The sequence below is a fragment of the Apaloderma vittatum genome, unplaced genomic scaffold (genome assembly GCF_000703405.1).
Source record: "Apaloderma vittatum isolate BGI_N311 unplaced genomic scaffold, ASM70340v1 scaffold8692, whole genome shotgun sequence".
Lineage (NCBI taxonomy): Eukaryota > Metazoa > Chordata > Aves > Trogoniformes > Trogonidae > Apaloderma > Apaloderma vittatum.
The window spans coordinates 83,601-105,489 of record NW_009705249.1 but is presented as its reverse complement, the minus strand read 5'-3'; the positions used below and the strand labels follow the sequence as shown (position 1 = coordinate 105,489).

Below are 21,889 nucleotides of genomic sequence, written 5' to 3'. Positions count from 1 at the left end.
TGGTGGTAGTTGACTTGGAAAGTAAGGGGAATTATTACCCTGCTAAAAGATAGTGTTGCATCAGTGCTGTGGCACGTAGAGGTTGTCATCTTCAGCTGGATGAGAGCTGTTGAGAGGGAGTGCTAAAGATCACTGACTGTGCTGGAATCACTTCGTTAAGCAATCTGAAAGGACAAAATACGAGATGATAATGGGTTCTGCTTACATCTGTAAGGTCATCCACTTGAATCATGGCACATGAAAGAATCTGTCCTCTGAAGATATGCCTTCTACTACTGATGCTGGTGTTCTTTCTTTTTTTTTTTTTTTTTCTGATGAAAAGGGCTTTCTGTCTACTTTGCCACTTTCCAGCAGGGCTATCCACATCCTCATGCCTGATGTAAACCTGCTGTGGATTTAGGTTGCAATGGAGTGATTCAGTTCTGCTGCTCATAGCTTGTTCGTAGGATTGCGTCACGGTGTTACAGACTGGTCTTGCATATGCAGCTTAAGCCAAAAAGTTATCCATGTCACAAAATAATTGTGAATCCTTCTGCCGTGATTCTGTAAGACTTGGCCTCGTCCATCTGGATGCTCTTGAACTAGATTATAGTGTGGTTAGAAGGCTGTTATATAGTAATGCCACTTCTCAAAGCAAAGTGACTTTTGTTAATAGGCATTTAGAATTATTTAGTGCAAGAAATGGAGCCTTTGGCATACAGAATTGACATTTTTAGATGTCTGGGAAACTTATTTTGGGGTTAGTTTGCTTGTTCCATGTGTGGCGTTGAAGAGAACTGGAAAGTTATTACTGCTTTGCATTTCTCTGGGGCAAAATGACTCGGATATCTTATTCCTAATGGACACGTATGGGGTGAGTAGTTTCGTCTGGTATATGTGACGTTGATCCAGGAGTTGGGGAAGCGGATGTTTATTGTGGATTAACTGATGCTTCAACGTTGGCAAGCTATTTTATGTCTCTGCCTGCCTGGTTTTTCTGAAAAAAATTGCTGTCTCCCAACCCACTGTGTCCCCCTTCTGAAGGGAGCGTTTCATTTTTCACGTGTGCAAGTATCCTGTCTCTATTCACTCCTAAATTAACTGTAAAAGGTTTTAATAAGAATGACTTGGGTTTACAATGTCTGATGTATGTTGCTGTGAAGACGTCGTCTACCGACTATAGCAATATCCATCAATCAGTCCGTCAGTCTGTCTCAGTGCAAGCAAGATCCATTTTTCCTCTCTTATAAGTGCCTCGTGGAGAACATTAATGCATTATGTGATTTATAATACTCCTGCAACTTTGTGCTTACAAAGCATCTGCATCAGGAGGCATCTGTGCTCCATTATTTGCATATATTATGAGTTATCATTTACTAAAATTCCTGTAGAAAAATTGAGCCACTCATGCTTCTTGACTTATCAAGAATGCTAATTTTTAAATCCACAGGATGGCAAAGCTGCTTAGCTTCATAGACTTCAAAATCCTAACTGTAGGAGGGTGACGTTTCTGACAACTGCAGAAAGGAGCAGAAGCTCCTTCACGGATGGTAATGCAAAGAATTACCAGCTGGGGATGTGTACAAGTTTTAAACAATTCATTTATATAAGAGGTTCCAAGACATAAGGGCTTGGTTTCTTTTTCAGCCTCATGGACTCATCTGCTTTTGGTGGAACTCAGGGATGAAGGGGATGAACCCCAGCACTTGGAAGGAGTTCTCTCATGTTTTCCCCAGCTATTCTGTCCAGCTACCAGAGCTGATTCGGAGGGTGTGGCAAAGCAGTCTCTCTAGGCAGAAATTACCTGCTTCTTACTCCTGGCTTTTGGTGTTTCGTTGTCGGGTTTTTTTTGTTTTACTGCTCTGCTGAGCTATCCCACCTTTCTATATCTTACCAGTGCAGGGTATTTTCACATTTTGCGTACTTGCACTCTGGCCGGTAGAGCAATTTGTATCTGTATTTGCATTGGTTCAACAAACTTTTTTTTTTTTTTTTCCCTGGTGTAGGTAGGTCTCACAGCATGAAAGCAGGTTAGTCGTGTTTTGAATATTCTTCTCATGCTTATTTGCAGCTTATCTCAAAAACTGGCTGTCCTGGAAAATTGGGACCAGACTTTTTGAAAGCATTTGATAAGCAAGCTTTAGTGGGAGACCAGCGCTACATCCCTCCTGCAGTCCTGGAGCAGTTTAGTCCCTGGGTTTCTTGTGCAGCAAGAGGTTTGAAGATTAAAACCAATGCCATAGGAGTCTCGGCGTATTTTTGAAGTGATTGTTTGAAGGTAGGTATTCAAAGGAGGTTTCCAGGGAGGACATTTCTGATGTCGGAGTTTGATAACGGAGAGTATCAAAGCATGCAGATGTCAATCACTGCCTCGTGGCTGGTCGATGAGGCTGGATAAATTCATTCTTGGAACTGAGGAGCAGATTGCTGAGCACACGTGGAGTTAACAGTTGGAACAGCTTAGCAAGGGAACAGACTGGCTCTTCGTGTCTTTGCTGTGTCTGTTTATGATCGTTTATCTCTCTCTTCTGGAGGATGTGTCTTTATTCAACTAGAAATAATGCAGTGAATAGATGAGAGTCACTGGGTGATGTTTCTAGTCAGGTTAGGTGATTGTACTCATTATTTCTACTTTTAAATTTGATGAGTTTGCTGTGTCTAAATGCCAGTGGTGGTTCTATCGCTTTATACTTCCTGGATTTCTGATGGGGGTGTGTTTGTCACTTACTTTCTTGTAAGGCCTTTTCAATTCGTGTGTTTGTTCTGATGCGGATCTCTGACAGCCCATTGCAGACAGGCTTCCTGCATGATATTGTGACCTGTTAAACAAAGGAGATAAATAGTAGGGAAGTATTTTATGCAGATTTCACCACCACCACCACCATGTGTTGCTGAAGGAATGTTAATGCACAGGAAACGTCTGTGTACAAAAAACTTGAATGCCCTTTTCAGATCCTAGTTGCATCCTCCTGACTGAAGTCTTTGCCAGTTCTGCCTCCGTATTTTACAGGTTTTTTCATCTTCTCATATTTTGAAATACTCCAGTCAGACAGTTTCATATTTGATATTTAATATACTTCCACAGTTATCATGAACATTGTAAAATATCAAAAGGAATGAATAAAGTTAATCATGATACAGGATGAGGGAGCTAGGGAGAAAAACAGTATCTGTACACAATCTGTACTCCTAGGAAGGATGCAAAATTGGTAAGCATTCATGGGGAGTCTATACTCTTAACTTTGTTGTCTCTAGGAACTATTTTTTATGGAGTTCGTGGTTAATATTGCAAATTAAACCAGTTTTTAGTGGAAGGACAGTCAGGTGGTTGTTGGCACAGTATTCATTTCACAGAAAACTAAAAGGAAGGAGGAGACATTTTTGTTTCATGTTGACCAGTCAGAAGAAAACAGCTATCTAATCCTTTCTCTAAATTTAACTCTGTTTTTATTGCAAGTAGATTTGTGTCGTCATCTTGGACAGTCTTAGCTCAAAGAAGATTCTGCTTGTAGAAGTTGGACAAAACACTATCCTCCCCCACATGCAGTAAAATTTGTTGGAAAAGCTCATTTTGTCACCAAAAAATCGCCTTTTCTTTTGCATAGATGGGAAAGGTACCTCATTGTTGGAGTTTATATTATGTAGGGAATGTTTTGGGGGTTCTCTCCCTCTCTTCATATTGGGGGTGGAGGCAGGGCCTTTTTCAGTGTGAACAGGAGGACTGCTGGGCTAAGTCTGCCATGCTGCTGTGGTACCTCACTCCTGACCTGTCTGTCCTGTGCTCCCTCATTAATTGTGAAATCTCTACAGTATCTGCCCTGCTTGGCAGGTGTTTTATGAAAATATCTGTCCTGCACAAACAATACTTGCTACAGTTTGTCTTAGTAATTGAAGTTTTCTTCCCTGCTGGGACTTGATAGCTTTTTTTCTTCATTTATTGGTTGGTATCTAATTCTTCGCTTTGCTGATCTAATGGCTTTTTATCATTGCTGGTTTGACTTGATTTTTAGTCAGAGGTCACTAAGTGTCCTAGTTCGTAATAGGGATTGGCACTTGTATAAATAATTTAAAATAAAGACAGGTTCAGGAAATGGTGAACAAAAGGTGGCTGTCTCTTTAAAGAGTGCAGTTTGATCAGAGCATCAGCTCTGTCCCCTGAGGACAAAGGCAATTTTGATTTGTGGGGCCCAGAAGTCCCTCACTTACCGGGATTCATCTCTGCTCGTGCATGTGTAAACCTGTAAAATGCTCTTTTGTGTGGAATAAATCATACGCTATAAATCCCATGCAATTAAATGTGACCCTTGGTAAACTCACAATGACAGGTCTTCGTCGCTGAGCTGCACGGAGCAGGTTCGCTGTCTAGACGGAGCAGAATTATTTCCCATTTATCTTTTCTCTGTGTGTGTGAAATAAATAACCGCCCGTTGGCGTCGATGACTTGTTTGCGCCCCCGAGGACGCTGCTCCCTCCTTACCTCTGGCTCACTTGCCCCGTTGCAGTCGAGGCTGAAGCCCGGTGGGGCTCCTTCGCGCCGAGGAAGAGGAGTGGCTGCCCTTGCTCTAATGCTGCTGTTGGCAGCCGGGAGCGGATTCCATTATTGCCGATCAATGCCGCCGCCATGCAGGAGGGGAGGGGAGACGGAGGGGGGGGGGGAGCTTCCTCTTCACCGATTGATCAACCTGCCATTGCTCGAACAAATTCATTGTAAGGAAGGCTGGGGTGCTGTTGTTAATAGCTGGAGCGGGAAGGGGCTTGTGAACGGGGGAAGGCAGGCTTGTCAGCGTGGGGAGGGTGTTTAAATTGCCTCTGAGCTTCCTTGGTTTTGATTTTAGCGTAAAGTGTTATCCCCGAGCCTACAAACAAAGCCAACACTGTAAGGAAGGACAGGGATGTGTTACACTTAGCTGATGAGCTATTGTGCTGACTTACTCCAGCTTCTTCAGCACTGAGACCTACCTCTTCTTTTTACTTAGGCTGATTCTCTCAGAACCTGCTGCCTCTTTTGGATCTGAAAGCCTGGGCTTCCCCCACTCCCGTTTTTTGCTGCCTTTCCGTTCCCGCTTGGATTGAAACCTGACACAAAGGGACAACAAGTACAGATCCCACTTAACTGCTCCCCCCCATGCCTGCTTTGTCAGTAGGGGCTGTCAGATGTAGGGTGGAGAGTTCGGGGCAGGATCACGCTCTCACGTTGTCAGTGTAGGCACTAACTGGAGTACTGGAATCCCAAGACCATCAGCTCCTCCCCACCCTTCCTACCCTGCTTCGTTCACTTCTTGCTTTCTGTATGGAAAAGTTTACTGGCTGGAGAATGAGTCTTCTTTCCCCTGGTGATGGGGCCGAATGGCTGGATAGCAGCACGGAGGATGAGAAAAGCCTTCTCTCGTTTCTTGGTACGGTAGGGTACTAACTCTATCTTTATTTTTTTAACACTTTACTGGGAAGCCTTTAATGCGTTCACTGGTGCTTAATTTCTTCAGTTCTTCAGTTACCTGACATTATTTCTTTTTAAAAGCTTTTAAGTGGTATGCAACGGTTAATTAAACGTGGTTACAATCTGTTTGAAATAGTTGCAAACACAGTGGGCAAAGGTCAAGTTTTAAGTGGGCATGTGCCATGCAGAAAATCCTTTCCGGACTGAACAGTTTCACTTACTGGTCTGTTTTTCTTCTCCGTGTCATTTGCTCAGCTGATCGCTGTGTTCAGTCTATTTCCACTGGTTTCTGTCAGCTTGCCTACAACTTCTCAGCTGTGGGATGGCAGTAAGAGAAATCACAGGAGGAAACTGCTCAAAGTTTTTCTTCTTAAGAGAAACATTTAGAAGCATTTAGAATAAAAATTCCGGCCAAAGGATCAGGTACACTTCACTAGCCTAGGAAGTCGATGGAGGAAGCACAATCAAACAATCCTGTGATCTGTTTCTGGATACTTACACATTAATTTAATGGCATTCAAGTGAAAAATTGAAACTATTCTTTTATATATAGTCCAGTGTAACTACCACCAAGAGGTTGAAAATGTTTTAAACAGAATTCGTGTGCAGAAGCTCATTATTGTTTTGTCGTTCCCTTTGAGCTGTTGCTACGTCACTGTTGTTATTTGGTTTTGTTCTTTTAATCCAATCTCCACAAATCATTCCATCTCTCTCCTTAATAGTTTCTGCTGTTCTCAGGATGAGATCTGTTTTCTTTCTATTTTGGTAATTTCTAGGTTCTGAGTTGCTCAGGCTCCTTGATCTGTGCGCCCCTTTTTCTTTCCATGGACTAATAAAAATAATGTTTGCTATAACAGCTGCTGTAATAACTTTCTTCTTTCCCACCCCTAAGCTACAGGAGTCACCATTACGGATTTTTGTCTGTCAGTCAAGTAGGCAACAGCCAATCCAGATGCTGGTTTTTTCCCCAATTTTGTTGTCCTTCACAGGCTCACAGGCAGGTGCGTGCACTCTTTTCAGTAGATAGCGGTCACACCAGTCTCTCTCTGGTAAGCAGTTCTCTTTCTTAACAGGTCCAGAACAGCACAGAGTGGGGGAGGGAAGCAAGGGACTTCCACGGAGTCACCAGGTGTGAACAGGGAGGGACCAGAGTATGCATGGGCTGGGCTCTTCAAGACACTGACATTTTTCCCTGTTAGACTTACGCTGCGGTCACATTTCCTTCCACGCCAGGAGATTCTCACAACGTCTCCTAAACCACAACCCAGAAACACTAGGAAGCGTTCATTCATTCAGGCTGGAGTCTGAAGGGTGTCACAAAGCTGAGCTATCTAAGCTGGTGACTTTTTTGCCTCCAGGTACATATTTTTATTTTAATTATTTTTTTTCTTTTGTCTTAAAGAGATACTGATTCACAAATGGCATCTTAGCTTTGGCGCCTCATTTAAAGTTCCGTGACATCCGTCGAATGTCACGTTGGGATTTTTTTTCTTCTTTTTTTGTCTGTAATGACTCTTTCTGCTCTGGGCAAAATCCTGCCATCACAAGCAAGAGGTACTGAAGCTTCGAGCAGCCTTCTGGTCCATCAAGAGGAACGAGGAAGCGCTGTCGAGCTTTGATGTGTCCAAGAGCCAGTCACTTGTGAAAATCTCCCAATAACCAGAGCGAAAGATCGCTTTTTAGAGAATGCCTCGATTCACAGCCCTTTTGCCGAGAGTAAAAAGATGGGGTTTGAAAGCTGTGGCTCAAGGCTGTTGTTTCATAATGAGGATAATAAATATTGATATCATACTAATGTGTGTCTAAGTCATAAGCCTCTAAACAAATTACATTGTGGGAACAAGTTACTGAGCATCAGCTGATGTGCATTAATTGTCTGTGTGCAATCTTTCTGCAGCAAACACAAGGTAATTTGAATTAGCAGGGGCAGTCCAAGATCATTAGGAACTAACGAGGACATCAGCATCTCCAGGTCATGTGCAGTAGCTCCTTGTGTCCTCTCTTGTCTTGGCACAGTTGCCCGGGCAATTTGCATTGCTGCACCTGGAGTCAACCATTAAAGGAGGCTTTAGAGGCTGATGCATGAGGAGGGTAAAAAGGGGCAGCTATTCCAGATTTCGCATGGCCACGCACGTCGTGCAGAGGATACGCTGCACGATTCAGGGATGTGCATCTATTTTGTTTCTGACTTGGCTTGCAAAGCTGGAGGATTCGTTCCTCCGCCTCAAAACAAATGCATCAGACTAATAACAGCTCATGTTGCGTTTGCTAAATGCCATGTACAGTTTCCTCAGAATGTTCTGCAAAAAGAAGTCGCAGGAGTCTGTGTTTGAAAGCCAAAAATTATTCTCTCCTGTGATATTTTTGCCCTTTATTCCAGCCTCCTCTGTGCATTCGTCTCCTTTGCATGTTAGGTCTTGTCTTTCAGACTGCAAGGTCCTTTAGGAATCGATGACTTAAATGTCTTTTAAGTGACTTAAACTGTTGTTTAGGTTGCTTGCTATGCACCTTCCAAACTGAGCACTAAGTCAATTACACTTTTTTTTTTTTAGATGCCAGCACAATGCAAGCGTCTGACACCAACAGACTTACCTGTCTGTAAACTACAAGTCTTTGATAATTACCTGGATCATCTTGCAAGACTTGTCTAATTGGCTCAATCCCTAGTAAAGCACAGTATCTTCTTTTTTCCCCTTTTTTTTTTTTTTATTTTTACAATTCCTGCTAATGGATTGGGAGAAGTTTTGATCATAATAGGTATCTAGCAGTTGTTTGATGGTGGAGTTGTACAGCCAGTGAGTTCTGCAGTTTCCTTTGTATTTCTCTTTTGAGGCTTCGTAGCTCTTGTGCAATTTAATGTTCTGTGACTCGGTTCCATTCTCTCTGATGTGTCTTCTTGTGGCTTTTTCCCTCCCCATCTAGCTGTCTTGATCAAGGTGGAGAAGCTATTGCTACAAGTTTTGGGTTTGTCCTTTAAGTTATACCTTATAGAATTTGCATAATGTATTTTAATCAGAACACGAACTTCACGACTTAAATCAGGGGGGTTTGAGTTTGCTTTTACCCTAAGCTTCTCACATAGGCATTTAATTAAACTTTTATGACAGTCTGTGAATTGGGCCCAAATCTGAATTCTTCCCAAGTGAGCAAAATGAGAGCAAATGCTTACACTTGAGATAAAACATTAGCATTTTTATTTACTTTTAGATGAGGTTTCCTATTTCAGTAGACAATACCCATCTGAAAGATGCCGTTGAAATATTTATCATAGAATCACAGAACAATTTGAATTGGAAGGGACCTTAAAGATCACCTACTTCCAAACTTCCTGCCTTCTTAGGTATTTCCTAACTCTTTCTACCTTTCTGCTTTTTATTGCTTGTTCTGATTTTGTTGGCTGGTATGTATTATCACCAGGTTAGAAGAAATTTTAAATAAATACTGACTGCATCCAGCAAGATCTCTTTTTCATTAGTGCTGTCATGTGAGCACTCTGAAACAAACCTAAAGATGGGACAAAGATACTTTCTTCTGTCTTAACGAAGTTGTGAATGCCCTAATGTGTATACTATGCTGATGCAGCATAAACTGCCCTGGAGCACGCTGCATTTTTATACTTCTTGCAATGCTTATTTATTTTGAAAAAGCTCTTAAAAGTGAATTAGATATTCTTTTTAATAGGTTCAACACAATAATTTATTTGGAATTAAAGTACTTGAATTAGCAGCCCAGCTGAATATTCATTCTCACTCGATGAACATTCATTCCTGCATATAAACTTTTTTTTTAAATGACATATGTATGTATGTATGTATGTATGTATGTATGTTGAGTTGCCTTGGTTTTTTTTAAATATAGGGATATAGCAGGAGGCCAAACCAACGAACACCTTCATTATTCATGCACTGTGGTAGGTGATCAGCAGCTCACAGTGAAAATAGTTAATAAAAATGTAGCACAGCCGGAAGGCAGCATCTGTCTCTGTTCTGGGTTGTTTTCCCACCCTACAAGCTAAAAGTTTTAGCGTGCTGTCTGGGTCAAGTGAAAAACCAATCTCGTTACTTCCTGTTGTCCGTGACTGAATCTCAGTTCGTCTCTGTAGTAAACCACTCAACTGGTGGTTTTGTCTTTGAGTAACATCTTCAAAAACTAACTGCCAACAGCAGAGCCACAAGTGCTCCAGCTCTTCTGAGCTTAGATTTGAGCTCATTATTTCTTTAAGTGTGTTTGTAATAGCAATACTAAGTCACAAAAAGTCAAGTGCTGCAGGTTTTTATTCTGTGTTTCTTTTGTGGTTAATCCGTAAAACTAATTGGCCTTTTGACAGAGCAGAAAATGGTGCTGAAGGAGGCCTTGACATCCCTTAGTCCTCTCTATTTCGACTCCTTTGCCACATCCCCAGCAGCATCTCTTCTGTCTGTCCCTTCTGGAACACTTGTGTTCTTCAATAACAACAATTATGGTTTTTCCAAATCCTTCCTCAAGTTACTCTTTTATTTTCGGTTCAGTTATTTACCTTGGGATAATTACATTAGTATAAGTTTATTTTAAAAATAAATAATTAGCCAGTGGCCTGTAAAGGTTTGCTTACTTAATTTGCTGCATGTCTTATTTTCTTAACGTACTTCTTCCCTCCTGCCTCCCATGTAGGGTTTGTCACACTCTGATAGTGCTTTGTTTCAAGTTAAGACTGTGAATTCTTTGGGGGCAGAAATGGTGCCTGTTCAGTACATAATCAAGTCGTGCTTCATCCTGGTAAAAAGCTTTAGGCATTGCCATATTTGAAATGTGTAATAACCTGTCCAGGCAGATGAATTTCTAAAATGATGTAGCTAAAAGGTAAATATTTAGAGATTTGGTTTTGTCCACTGTGATAACTACTGCTGCACAATGCTACTGCATTTAATACAATGACAAATTTTGCTTTTAAAAAAAGGGGTACAGTATGTGTAGTTTATTGATCCATTCTTCAGATGAGAGGCTAATTGCAGGATTGCTTGATTGTTCAGCTAATGCTCTGACCAGCAGCAATTACTGTTGCCTCCTGGGGAGTGCCAAAGTAGCTGCATAAAGGGGGTGAAAATATTTGGGCGGGGTTTTGTTTTGCTTCAGCTGGGGACATTTTAATTCAAGCACACCTGAGAGGCAGTCTTTGGGAACACTTGGTTGTGGATAGGTAATTGGTCATATTAAACTGGTTTTGTATTTTTTCAAATGCCTGTAATTAAGCTGGACTTGAGAGGCGGAATGAATTGATTCTTTCTATGAATCATATTCGCCATCCCCTCTAGTCATGTCATATCAGGGAGTGTGCAGACAAAACAAAAGGCAGTCCCAGTCCTTGAAATCTTATTAGATCTTCCTTGTATTTTCCTAACCGGTAGGTAATAACACCAGCAGTCTGCGTCCTTCCTCATAAAGATCACCCAAAGATATCAAATAAAGATACCTGGAGAATGAATTTGAGGGTGGAAATTATCTATTTATGCACAGCAGAATCTACGTATTGGGAAAGAAATACTAATTTTTTTGTCAGTAGTACGATTTTTCTTTTTTTTCAGTTGGATGGTAAGTGCAGTAGCCTTTCACAAATCCAAATCTTTCTTGCACATCAGAGCAAAGGATGTCGTAGCAGGTAACTGGTTGGTGCTAAGTCACAGATTTTTAGGAACTACTAAAAGTCACAGCTGATAAAAGACTGGCGTGAGGAATGTGACCAGGCTGAGAACTTTATTAAAGAAATGTAGGACCTGCCAGCCTGGGGCAGGTGGTCCAATCTGTTGTTCACTGTAACGTAAACTACTACTGGCCTCCTACAGGAGCAACAGGCGTGAGCTTTACTTGCCAGCGTGCTTACCCCTTTTTTGGCATCTCCAGGTGGGTCAGGACTGCTTTAGAGTCCCCTCCTAAGCAGGAACTCAGGTCTGGAGGTGTTCTTGCTGGTCCTGGCAGGACACAAGCCCGGGCTGGACGGTGGTGTAGTCTTGACACAAGTTCCACTGAGACCGTGTGGTAGTTTCATTGTGTTGCCCTTTGCAAAATCACAGACACCCCTGTAATCTTTGTTTCTGTGACCTTATTTGCAAGTTCACTAGCTTAGTTCTTTTCACTTAAGCCCCTGAGGGTGTTTTGTCGTTCCTGATTGTTTATCCTGCCTTTCTCCAATCCATTTCTAATTCAGAAAAATGGAGATAGAGAAGCAAGCCCTGTCCGGCAAAGCTGGGGGGTTTTGTTTCATCTCTACTTGTCTCGCTCTGAGAAAAACCTCTTCACAGGAGAATGCAAATTCCTACAAGGGCAAGGTTTTGGATTTGAAGTGGCCAGAGCACCCTGAGATAGGAAATTCGAATTCAGCCCAAGAGCTGCCTCCCAGCTGGAGGTCATTGAGGCTACGCTGCTGCAGCCAAGGCGGCTGCCTTCAAAGGAAGTCAGTCATCACCTCTGCTCGTGGTTGTAAGTGGCACGGGGCTTACACAAACCTGCCTTTTGGCCAACAAAACAAGCCTTGGTGTTGTGAAGGGTAAGAGAGTGGTGCAGTAAGAAGATGTGAAGAGACCTACCTTCGTTGTGTCCTTGGACAGTTCCCTCTTCGGAAGCATCTGCCATTGCTGAGAGACTGGCTCAGCTAATTTGTAACTGGCTATTTCTGTGTAGTTTTAAGTATTTCTTTACATAAATATTTATTTGCATAAATATTTCCACATATCACCAATATAAGAGGTGACAAATTACAAGTGTTCCTTAGGGATGTTTACAACTCATTTGTTTGATGGCTTATTATTTTTTAAGGTTGCAAAGGGGAAGATAAGTCTACTTTTTTTTCTTCCCAGCAATTGAAGGTGGATGAAAAGGGTTTCAGGTTGTTTATCCATAGAAACAATGTGATTTTTCCGTAGTCCTGGTCGCTGTGAGTGAGCAATGCAGAAAGCAGTTGTAATTTAATACTAAGGTGGTGAGAGGTGCATTGATTTTTACAGCACGTGAAGATTATGCAAGAGTAGCCTCTAGCATTACTTGTGGAGCCAGGGAGGGAACTGTCTAATTTTTTACTTGGTGGGGACACTACAGATTGGTTTTATTTATTTTTTACACTACTCGGCAAAAATACTCTCCTATGGGCATCAGAGCAGGTGGCTTTAACTTTTGATTTCCAGGTAATGTATCTCAATAATTTTGCCATGTCTAGGTCTTCTTTTTCCTGGGAACTCAGAATGTCGTTAATTTACTCTTGTTTTTTTGGAAGGAGAGGGAAAAGTAGTTTTATTGTTAGTTCAGCAGTGGCACCTTGTGAATATTTCATTTTCCCGTCCCTGTTCGGTACGCTTCTGTGATGGCCTGAGAACAGAAGAAACTCATTCTTCCAATGTTATCTCAGTGTTTTATCTGCAGAAAACTTGAATTGCTGCTGGGTGCAGGTAGGGTGAAGAGGAGAGCCAGGTAAGTTCCTTGTTGTAGCTTTTCCACTCTATTTGGTTAAAACTTAAAATTTTTGCCGAACTGCCCCCCGCTCCTGCAGAACCTATTGCTGAAAATAGTGGGGGAATTCAGGCTCCTGTTTTCATTTATGACTCAGCAAAGTTAACAGACTGTGTTAAATTACTGAAGCAGCTTCGATGTGATTCCTGCGAAGCGAAGAAAGCCAAGCCTATTACCTTACGTGTTACTCGTCTATGTGAAATAAAAGGTGCTCACTTTAGCCCCCGGTTCCAAGCGAACCTATCGCTCCCGTTTGCTTTCATTACATTTACAGTGAGAACAGCAGAAGCTATCGCTTAAATCCAACGTAACGCAGCTCTCTTTGGGAGAGCAGTACTTACAGGTGCTGCAGGAAATAAGCTTCCTTTTGGTCGAGGCAGCAGGAGGAGGCTGGCGGCGCAGAAGAGAGAAGATAAAGATAAGAAAAGCAAATGCTCCTGAGACGGTGCCACCGACCGCTACTCAGAACCCTCGGTCTGGCACTGGCCCTGCTCCAAGTGCTTTGTTCTCTGAAGGTGCCCTGACAGGGACTTTACTCTCCAGCGCCGGACGGGGCGATGCCTCCTTAGCCATGAGAGAAAGTACCCGAAGGAGAAGTCTCCCCAGAAGCGGAGTGTTACTCCGTGGTGGTCATCGCGAGCTTTGGCAGCCCGTGATTGACGCGGTCGGTGCCAGCAGGGGCTCGCACGTCGCCCTCGTGGCCGCTTGCTGCCGACCGTGCCCTGCCCTGCCCGTTTCCCCGTGGTAGCTGCGCTCGGTGGGTTAAGACTTTGTTTGCCCAGTTTCAGGAGGCTGTTGTCTCTCTTCACAGTCCTTTCCCCCTTCGATGGTTACAGGCAGAATGTTTGCGGTCTGGTTTTCTCAGAGATAAATATCTGGAGTGTGAGGCACTGATGCTGCAGGGTCCAGATTTCTTAGCCTCTCGTGCAGTATGCTCCATTTTGTAGTTCTTCAAGCGTCCACGGGAGATACGTACTGTAACTGGCGGAATCAAAATCTGGTATGCAAAGACATCACGAGCAATATTATCCCTGAAGAAGGCTTTTCTCATTTTTCCTTCAGTTATTTTGAGGAAAGCCCTGCTCTCCTGGCACCAGCTGCCTCTCATATCTCTGTAAACCTTTTTTTTTTCTTTCTTTTTTTTTTTCTTGCTGCCATGAATCAGGATACCCAGTGAAAATTTTCTGTTAGCGGAGGGAAGCCGGCAGTTGGGCGTCTCTTAATAGCCTGAAAGTAACTAATGAGGATGTGCAGTCGGAGGGATTGATTGAATAGCTGCAGTCCTGTGTGCTTCTTTTTCGCTCGCTCGCTTGCTCTCTGCAAGCTGTGGAAGGAAGGGAGGGGGAACGGAGGAGAGACCCGGCTTTTCTCTTAAGTGGAAGTAGCACGGATCCCCAGGGCCAGGCAGCCAGGAATGGAAGTTTAAGCTGCATCTGGCTCTTGAAAGGAAAACGGCAGGAGTCAAAATGTCACTGTCTGGAGTAGCGGCGTACTCCTTTTCTTTAAGATTCCGAAGATAACAATGGACTTTCTGCTAGGAAGTGATTTTTTTCCCTCCCCGTGCCAGGGGTTGTTTTGCGAAGCTGGATTCTTTTAAGTCTGGAGATGGGCAGCAGTTGTGATAAAGGTATCTGTATGTGCATCTAGCTATATGTAAAAATGCATTTGTGTACAGTATATGTGTGTTTGTGTAGACATTTTTAATAGTGAGTATACTTTATTATGCTATTATTCTAGTATGGATACTAGAAAAAGGTATAAGTGCATCTTCTATGACTATTTGTGCTCATCAGATCAGCCTGCATGGATTTAAGATGCCAAAGTCGTCTCTTAGTAAGGTCATATTCCCAGAATGAGGGGAAGTTGACCTATTTTTTTCTTTTTTTTTTTTTTTTTTTATCTGCAGAGAGATATATGTCATAGTGCTTGGGCAGTTAGGAGTCTTCTGGTGGTTGCATGGTTTGAGCAAGTATTGTAATCACATACAGACCGAACCTTGACCTTTGTCAAATGGTGCTCAGCTATGACTAAAACTGAGCGTCCTCATGTCTTGATTTTAGTTACCTGGTAATTACTGCATTGCCTAGCTAATAGATAAATAAATAAATAAATAAATATTAAAGTTCTCTGAATACTGTCTCACAGACAGCAATAGAATACTGAGTATTGATCTTTACCTGCATTTTTTAATTTTAATTGCCTATTGCCTACCGTCAAGTCAGATTCACAACCTGAAATCCGTCAGTGGAAATGCTGTTGTAATTTAGTAAGTAAGTAAGATATAGAAAAAGAGGTGAGTGCAATGCAGCAGTTTTGTAACGCACTTGAAACTTTGCTGAGGCGTCCCTCCTATAGAGCATAAAACCTGACTATTCCCCACCCCCCGGCACCCATTCACTTTCTTTTTTTTTCTTCTCTTCCTTAGAGGTCCCAGCAGAGAGATCTCCTCGCAGACGGAGCATCTCTGGGACCAGCACCTCTGAGAAAACCAACTCCATGGATGCTTCGAATACTTCTCCTTTCAAAGTGCCAGTAAGTGTGCCTTTCCTGTGAAGGAGGAATTTTTCTCATTCAGTAGGAGGAAGGGATTAAAATATCACAGTGTAGAATTAAGATCTGAGGAGGTAGTGTTTGGTTGATATTTCCAGTTGACCAAGAGGAATTGCTGTCAGCTGTCATGTATTATCAATGAGATTTCGGGTAGATCTGTAACTTGCTTATTTTCATTGCCTTGATCTAAAGTTGCAAATAGCGAAACATCAGTGTTAATGTGGGCAGCGACCTATATAAATACTTTTGAAGTCGCCGCCAGGGATTGCATTACATATTCAATTTTGACTAGAAAAGAAGTTCCTTTAGGTTGGTGATAGCATGTTATTTTCCTCTCATGCCAGTGAAGCACACAGAACATTGAAATAGCTTTATAGTTTGTTCGGAAGCTGATGAGGTTTCTGCAGGTGTCTTAATTGCTCTTTAGCTCTTCAGTTTTTGTCACGAGTTTGGTTGGCTGTGAGCCTGCAAGAGACTTCTTTAGCTAGAGTCCAGATTTTCTTGCTTGTGTTCGTCTTTGGTCAGTGTGTCCAAGAGCACAAAGGCCTTTCTATTAGACTGAGGGCAAACTCCTCAAGTTAAAATGAGGTGCTCTAATTTTTTTTGAGAACATTTTTTTGTGCGATAAGTTGAATATCGCAAATATTTTTTCATGCCCCTCTTTATTTTTTGGCAAGTGCTGTGCCTACTTTAAAACCTGAGGAAAAACAGGAGAAGAATTATCTAGTGAATACGGGGGCTTTTGTATATTCTCAACGGACACAAGTCCTGTTTCTGTGCCTTAACCTATGTGTTCTTGCTTTGCTTTAATAGCACTCATGCCTTTTAAGCACACTTCCTAGCTCACTTTAGATTCAAATGAGTGTGAAACTTGGTTTTTGATTAAATCCTACATTGTGTCATTTTAAAAATCAAATCAAATAAAAAACAGCCAAGGAGCTGTTTAAATTGTATAAGGATTAAGTTAGGTCAGAGTGTATAGGATATACGGTGTTTAAAGCAACCTGTAAACTCATGATTTATTGGAATCAGAAAATGGATCAAGGAAGCAGTGAATATACTGGATATCCATACTTGGTCCCTTTTCAGTCATGGAGATAATATAGATTGGAAGGGACCTCTGGAAGTCTCTGATCTGCCCTCCTCTTCAAAGCTGGACAAACTTTTTTCAGGTTGCTCCAGGCATTCTCCAGTGAGGTGTTGAAAACCTCCAAGGATGCAGAGGACACAGGCTTGCTGGACAATCTATACTGTTGTTTGACTACACTCATTGTGGAGAATATTTATTTTGTGAAGGCTTTCTTGCCAGAACAAAACTTGAGCCTCTAATGTCTATTGAAAGACCATAAATCAAGTTTTCCTTTAGTTCAAAAAATATCTGAAGTAGCAGTTAAAGCAGAATATATTGCTTAGCCTTGAGAAGAGGAAGCTCAGATGGAAATCTTAGTGATATGCTTGCATACCTGATGGAAGGGAATAAAGCTAACGAAGCCAGGCTCTTTAAACAAGAGGCAGTGAGCACAAACTGAAATCTAAGAAATTCCATTTAAACAGAAGAAAAACGTTTCTTCAGTGCAAGGGTGACCAAACACTGCAGAAGGTTGCCTAGAAGGGTTGTGGAATCTCCATCCTTGGCGATATATTCAAAAGCAGATGGGACACACAGTACTAAGCTTCTTGCTCTAGTTTACCCTGCTTTGAGCAGGAGGGTTGGACTAGACAACCTCCAGAGGTGCCTTCCCACCCCAGCTATTTTGTAATTCTACAGACTAAGCTCTGTCGCTTCAGTGACCTGTTTTCTGGGTGGTACTTGGGGGGGGGGAAAGGTCTCACTCCAGTTGCATGTGAAGCTGCCACAAGAATATTCTGTTCCATCAAGTTCTGAGATTTTATACTAAGCCCATGGTCCTCACAGTTCCAGGAGGCTTCAGAACTTCTAGATATTCACATCTTCATTTACAAGAAATTCTCTGTCTTCTTTGTCTTCATCTGTAATTGCCCCAGCCTTTAGAGATATATATATATATATGTGTACCATCGGCAGTCTTTGTCTAACAACTGGAAGCTACATACCAGAAGTGTTTGATTATTATACTGTTTATTTTATATGCCTCCTTTTTTTCATTTGCTCCCCATTATTGTACAGTTTCTTAATGTTGAGTTCTAAGTAACGTTTTCATGCTTCTCTAATATGTCTTAGCTCCTGCTCTCTATCAAAATGAGAACCTTGCCGAACATTTCTGATATCCCCTGGCAGCGTATTGGGCATTCAGGACTCTGGAAAATAGGCTCAGGAACCAGTGCGTGGCTGCCTTTCTTGAGCATAAACTAGCAAAATAAAAACCTAGAAGCTATTTGTGCCACGTGTAGCCGGTATTACTCTGTCTGTCTGGCCACCTGTATACCTGGGAGCATAAAGCACCCTCCTGGCTCTCTTGTAGGGACGAGGCTTCTGGCTTTGTAGGTTTTGCTCTGAATAACCCATTTGTATGCTGTTACTCCTTAGCAGGTTGCCATGCAGGTGGGGGCTGAGATCACCCTGTTTTAAAACTCGCCAACTTCTGCTCTGTTTTAAAAAGAGCAAGCTGCAATTAGAAGTCGGATTGCTTAAGAATACAGATGAGCTCCAGCCAAAACTACTGAAATCAAATACCCTGTTAACTCCGTGGATTGGCACGCATCTCCTAGGTGGATGCGGAGATGGGGAGGAATCGTGTTCCTTCCTTTGATTTATATTCAGAATTTCCCAGCTCTCAGAAGTGGGTGATATGACTTGGGTGCCTCGTGGAAGTCTCAGATCAGTCTGAGGAGAGCTTCAAGTGAAGGATGCGAGGGGGGTCTGTAAGGGCTTTCCATTGGTGTGTGGGAGGTTGTCTTTATTTGACAGGGATTTACTGGACTTGTAAAGGGGACTAATAGCAAGAGAACTCATGGTTTTGTTCCTCCAAACATGGACACCTGTGGTACTGGCTGGAGGGCTGCAGTGTGGTGCTGTCTCACTTATTCTTTCAGGGGACCTGACTCGGTGCCACACCTCTTCTACTCGCTGCTTGGATTTCTAATGGAAAGCAGCTTAAAGGCAGGGGACAGCTTAACCTTCTTCCATACTGATGGAAAATTATGCTGAGACTTTCATAATAAGTTGCTTTTACAGCTTTTTAAGTTCAGCTCTCAGAAAAGCTATTTAAAAGCTGTCTTCTCAATAGGACAGTGGCTTCCAGCATGTTCTGTGCAGGTTTTTTTTCCTTTCAAACACCAGGCAGTGGTACTCACTCTGAACAAGGCATCTGTTTTTTTTAATACTGCTAATTGGCATTTGTTTAGCATCTGGAATTTTGATTCATAGCAGCATAATGACTTTTAAGCAAATGTTTCCTTGACGAGACATTTTTTTTAAGTAGTCTCTTCAGTGGCAGTGGTCAATGAAGGATTTATTTTAAGAGGCTGACACGTAATACTCAGGAAATTTGCCTTCCTTACCTCCTGCGTGTGCACTGGAGGAAGAGACATATGTTTAAATTTACTGTTGTGCGAAAAGCAGAATTTCAGTAGTTTTAAACGTGCTCTTTTCTCGGGACTAGCCTCTACATGGACCAGCACATGCAATGTATTTGTTCCGGTTATCCCCTACCAAGGGGAATTCTGCTAACGCTGACATCGCTCAGCACGACGAATGCACACAGAGATGAGAGCTCTTGGTGCTTGTCCTTTCTTTTTTGTCCCGTTTCCCCAAATATTCTTGTCTGCAGTTAAAACGTCAGTCTCTGTCTAGGTTCAGGTGCATTAATTGTTGTTCAATGATTTCCAGGCATACCTGGGGGGAACACTGAGGGAGAACAGAAGTGCACAAAAGGTAGGAAAATCAAGACAAGGAAGCATGCAAGTGTGTCTTCTCACATCTAGACAGATGTGCACTGATTATAGATAGGCACATATAGGAAAAATCATATCCTTAATAATAAATATTATTTGACTGAGCAAATAGGAAGGCAGACGGAACTGGCTGGGAATAGGCACCGTGACGCATAGATGGGCGAGAAACCAGCTTTTCCCTTCCCACACACGCTATGTCCTGGCAGCGTCTCAGTCTCGGTGCATCCCGTTCCCTACTGTTGCACCGTTGAGCCCCGGTAGTGCTGCAGCAACCTACCATCTTCTGTCACTGCTCTGCCATCAGAATTGAGGGACTGGGGCACATATGAGATTATTGGAATCTTCAAACCCTCTGCAGTGGCAGGGAAGAGAGGCATCGCTCAGCCACTCTTGAAACTCACATTGCTCTCTCCAATTTTTGCTTCTTTGGGTAGGGTTGTTGGCAAGTTGTTATTACAAATAATAGATGATTCATCCATGTCTGCTGGATATCAGGAAAAAAAAGAAAAAAAGATGAGAAAGAGGCAAAGAAACAAGTGCAAATGAGATAGGAAAGCCAGAACGCAATCTTTGAAATAAAAAAAAAATTATTATTTTTCTTATAGGAACTCAGTACGCCTGTGATGGGAAGACTGATTTTTACAGATTGCCTTTCTTGGTTTGTTTCTAGTCGAGAGTATAATTTGGTCTATAGAAACAGTGCCTGCCTCTTTGCTCTTTAAGAGCACTGCTAAATGGAACAGAAGACAATGCAGCCAGCCTAAGTGAAGGTCAAAGCTTGATGAGATCTCACAGCCGCCCAGCCTCATCTTCTATGCAGTCAGCAAGATTGTTGTTTCTCCAGAGCGCTGCTCTGCTACCGTCATGCTGCCAGGTTAGGGCAAGTCTGATCTTTTTTGGCCATGTGAGCTGACGGCATACAAGTACATATTTTTAATTCTGCATCAGCACCAATGCAGAGATGGAGTTGTTGATTTACATTAGTGTGAGGCGTCGTGGCATCCTTCGGGAAAAACTGGCTGTGCTCAGGTCTGTCCTCCTTATTGCAAGATTAACATTATTCCTTCCACTCTCCACTCTTCTCCTACTGTAAAACGCTTGTTTGAAACAGCTTTAATTTTTTTATTGTTTGCCTGTGCTGTGATGGCTTAGATGCGCTGGCTGTTACTCCGTGGATTTTTGTGTTGGAAGGTGTAGATGACTGATTGGTTATCTCCAGGATGCTCACCAAGTTCTCACCCGGGTCTTTATCCCGGGGTAATACCGTTCTTAGTCTCTGTAACCTTCACAATATCTTTCTGCCAGAGCAGATTTGTTCATCACATCAAACTTCAGCGTTGAGTCAGAGGATGGCTTTATCTAGTCTGTGACATTGGCTGTTGGACCTCAACAGGAGGAATGTTTTTCAGGAATGTTTTTTGTCATGTTCAGTTTAAATTTGACTTTATCTAATTCCTCTGCAAGTAACGTAGGTAAACTATGAATGTATATAGCTTTAAACACTTGTCACATTCCAGTTGCCCTTGGTTTAGCAGCATTTAAATGTGTACTGGTGAAGAATACTTCACCTCCAAATCACGACTTAGTCAAGTTATGCAGAGTTTAATGAATGTGTCCCCTGCAAATCAGCCCTGGCCCTTTTATCACTTTTCTTGCTCTTCTGTTTTAATTCCCTTCAATTGATTCTCCAGGTTCTGGTACTAAAGTTCACAGGAATGTGTGTTATCAGTTTCTAATTGCTTACAACCCTTCGTGTTATTCCTCTGTCCTCCCTGGCCCTCGCTTACCCTCCTAATTTAATATAGCTCAGTGTAATTAATGTGCTGTTTAACTTTTCTTCCAGATCATTAACAAAGATGTTAAACAGAGGCAGCCATGCCACTATCCCCACTGCATCCCTTGGATCTTTTCTTCTACCTCGATACCTTATCGCTTGTCATAATTACTCTTTTTAGCTATTCCTGCAGCCGCTTCTCAGGTTTGTCTTGGTGCCTTCGGCTGGAAGCTCATTTCCATTAATTTTTTCTAATTAACTATGGTGGTTGTACAATCAAAAGGTGTTCCGAAGTGTTGGGCTGCTCTGCTGGCTGGATGCTAGGAGACTAAAAAACCAGAGTCAGGAGAATTATTGCCCCTTTCCTGCAAAAATGCAGCCACTCATGTGGCAGTGGGGTGGGCTGGAGACCGTCTCTTCTCCACGTGCTTGCCCAGCTGCAGCCGAGAGCTGTTGTGCCATTCAACACTCCCACTGACTCAGGTGAGCTGTGTTTTCGTATTATTTATTGTTGTTCTCTAGATAGACTTCTGACCTTGATTCTTTAATTCCCGAAAAGGGGCTTTTAAGGATGCTCTTTTCCTCTGCTGGTGCCTGCTGTGGGCAGCTCCCATGAAGGCAGCGAGCCTCTGCTCCCAGTTAAGTCCATGGTAAACACCTTGCTGAACTGGGATCTGAAAAGCTGATGCAGCTCATTCAGGAAGCTCTCGTTTCTTCATGAATATTTTAGTATGATTCCCAGTGACTTGGGAATTTGATTCCTTTAGCGCTTCTGACTGTGTGTCATGCAGAGTACATGC

General features: G+C 42.4%; 1 protein-coding gene across 1 annotated transcript in view; it reads left to right on the top strand.

Annotated features, from left to right (window-relative positions):
- The window catches only part of RASAL2 (RAS protein activator like 2), a 94,894-nt gene that overhangs the window by 31,584 nt on the left and 41,421 nt on the right, over positions 1 to 21,889 (top strand). Inside the window, exon 3 of the mRNA XM_009865320.1 lies at positions 15,318 to 15,424. Coding sequence (XP_009863622.1) covers positions 15,389 to 15,424 — 36 coding nt within the window. The 5' untranslated portion in view covers positions 15,318 to 15,388. The remainder of the gene's footprint in view (positions 1 to 15,317; positions 15,425 to 21,889) is intronic.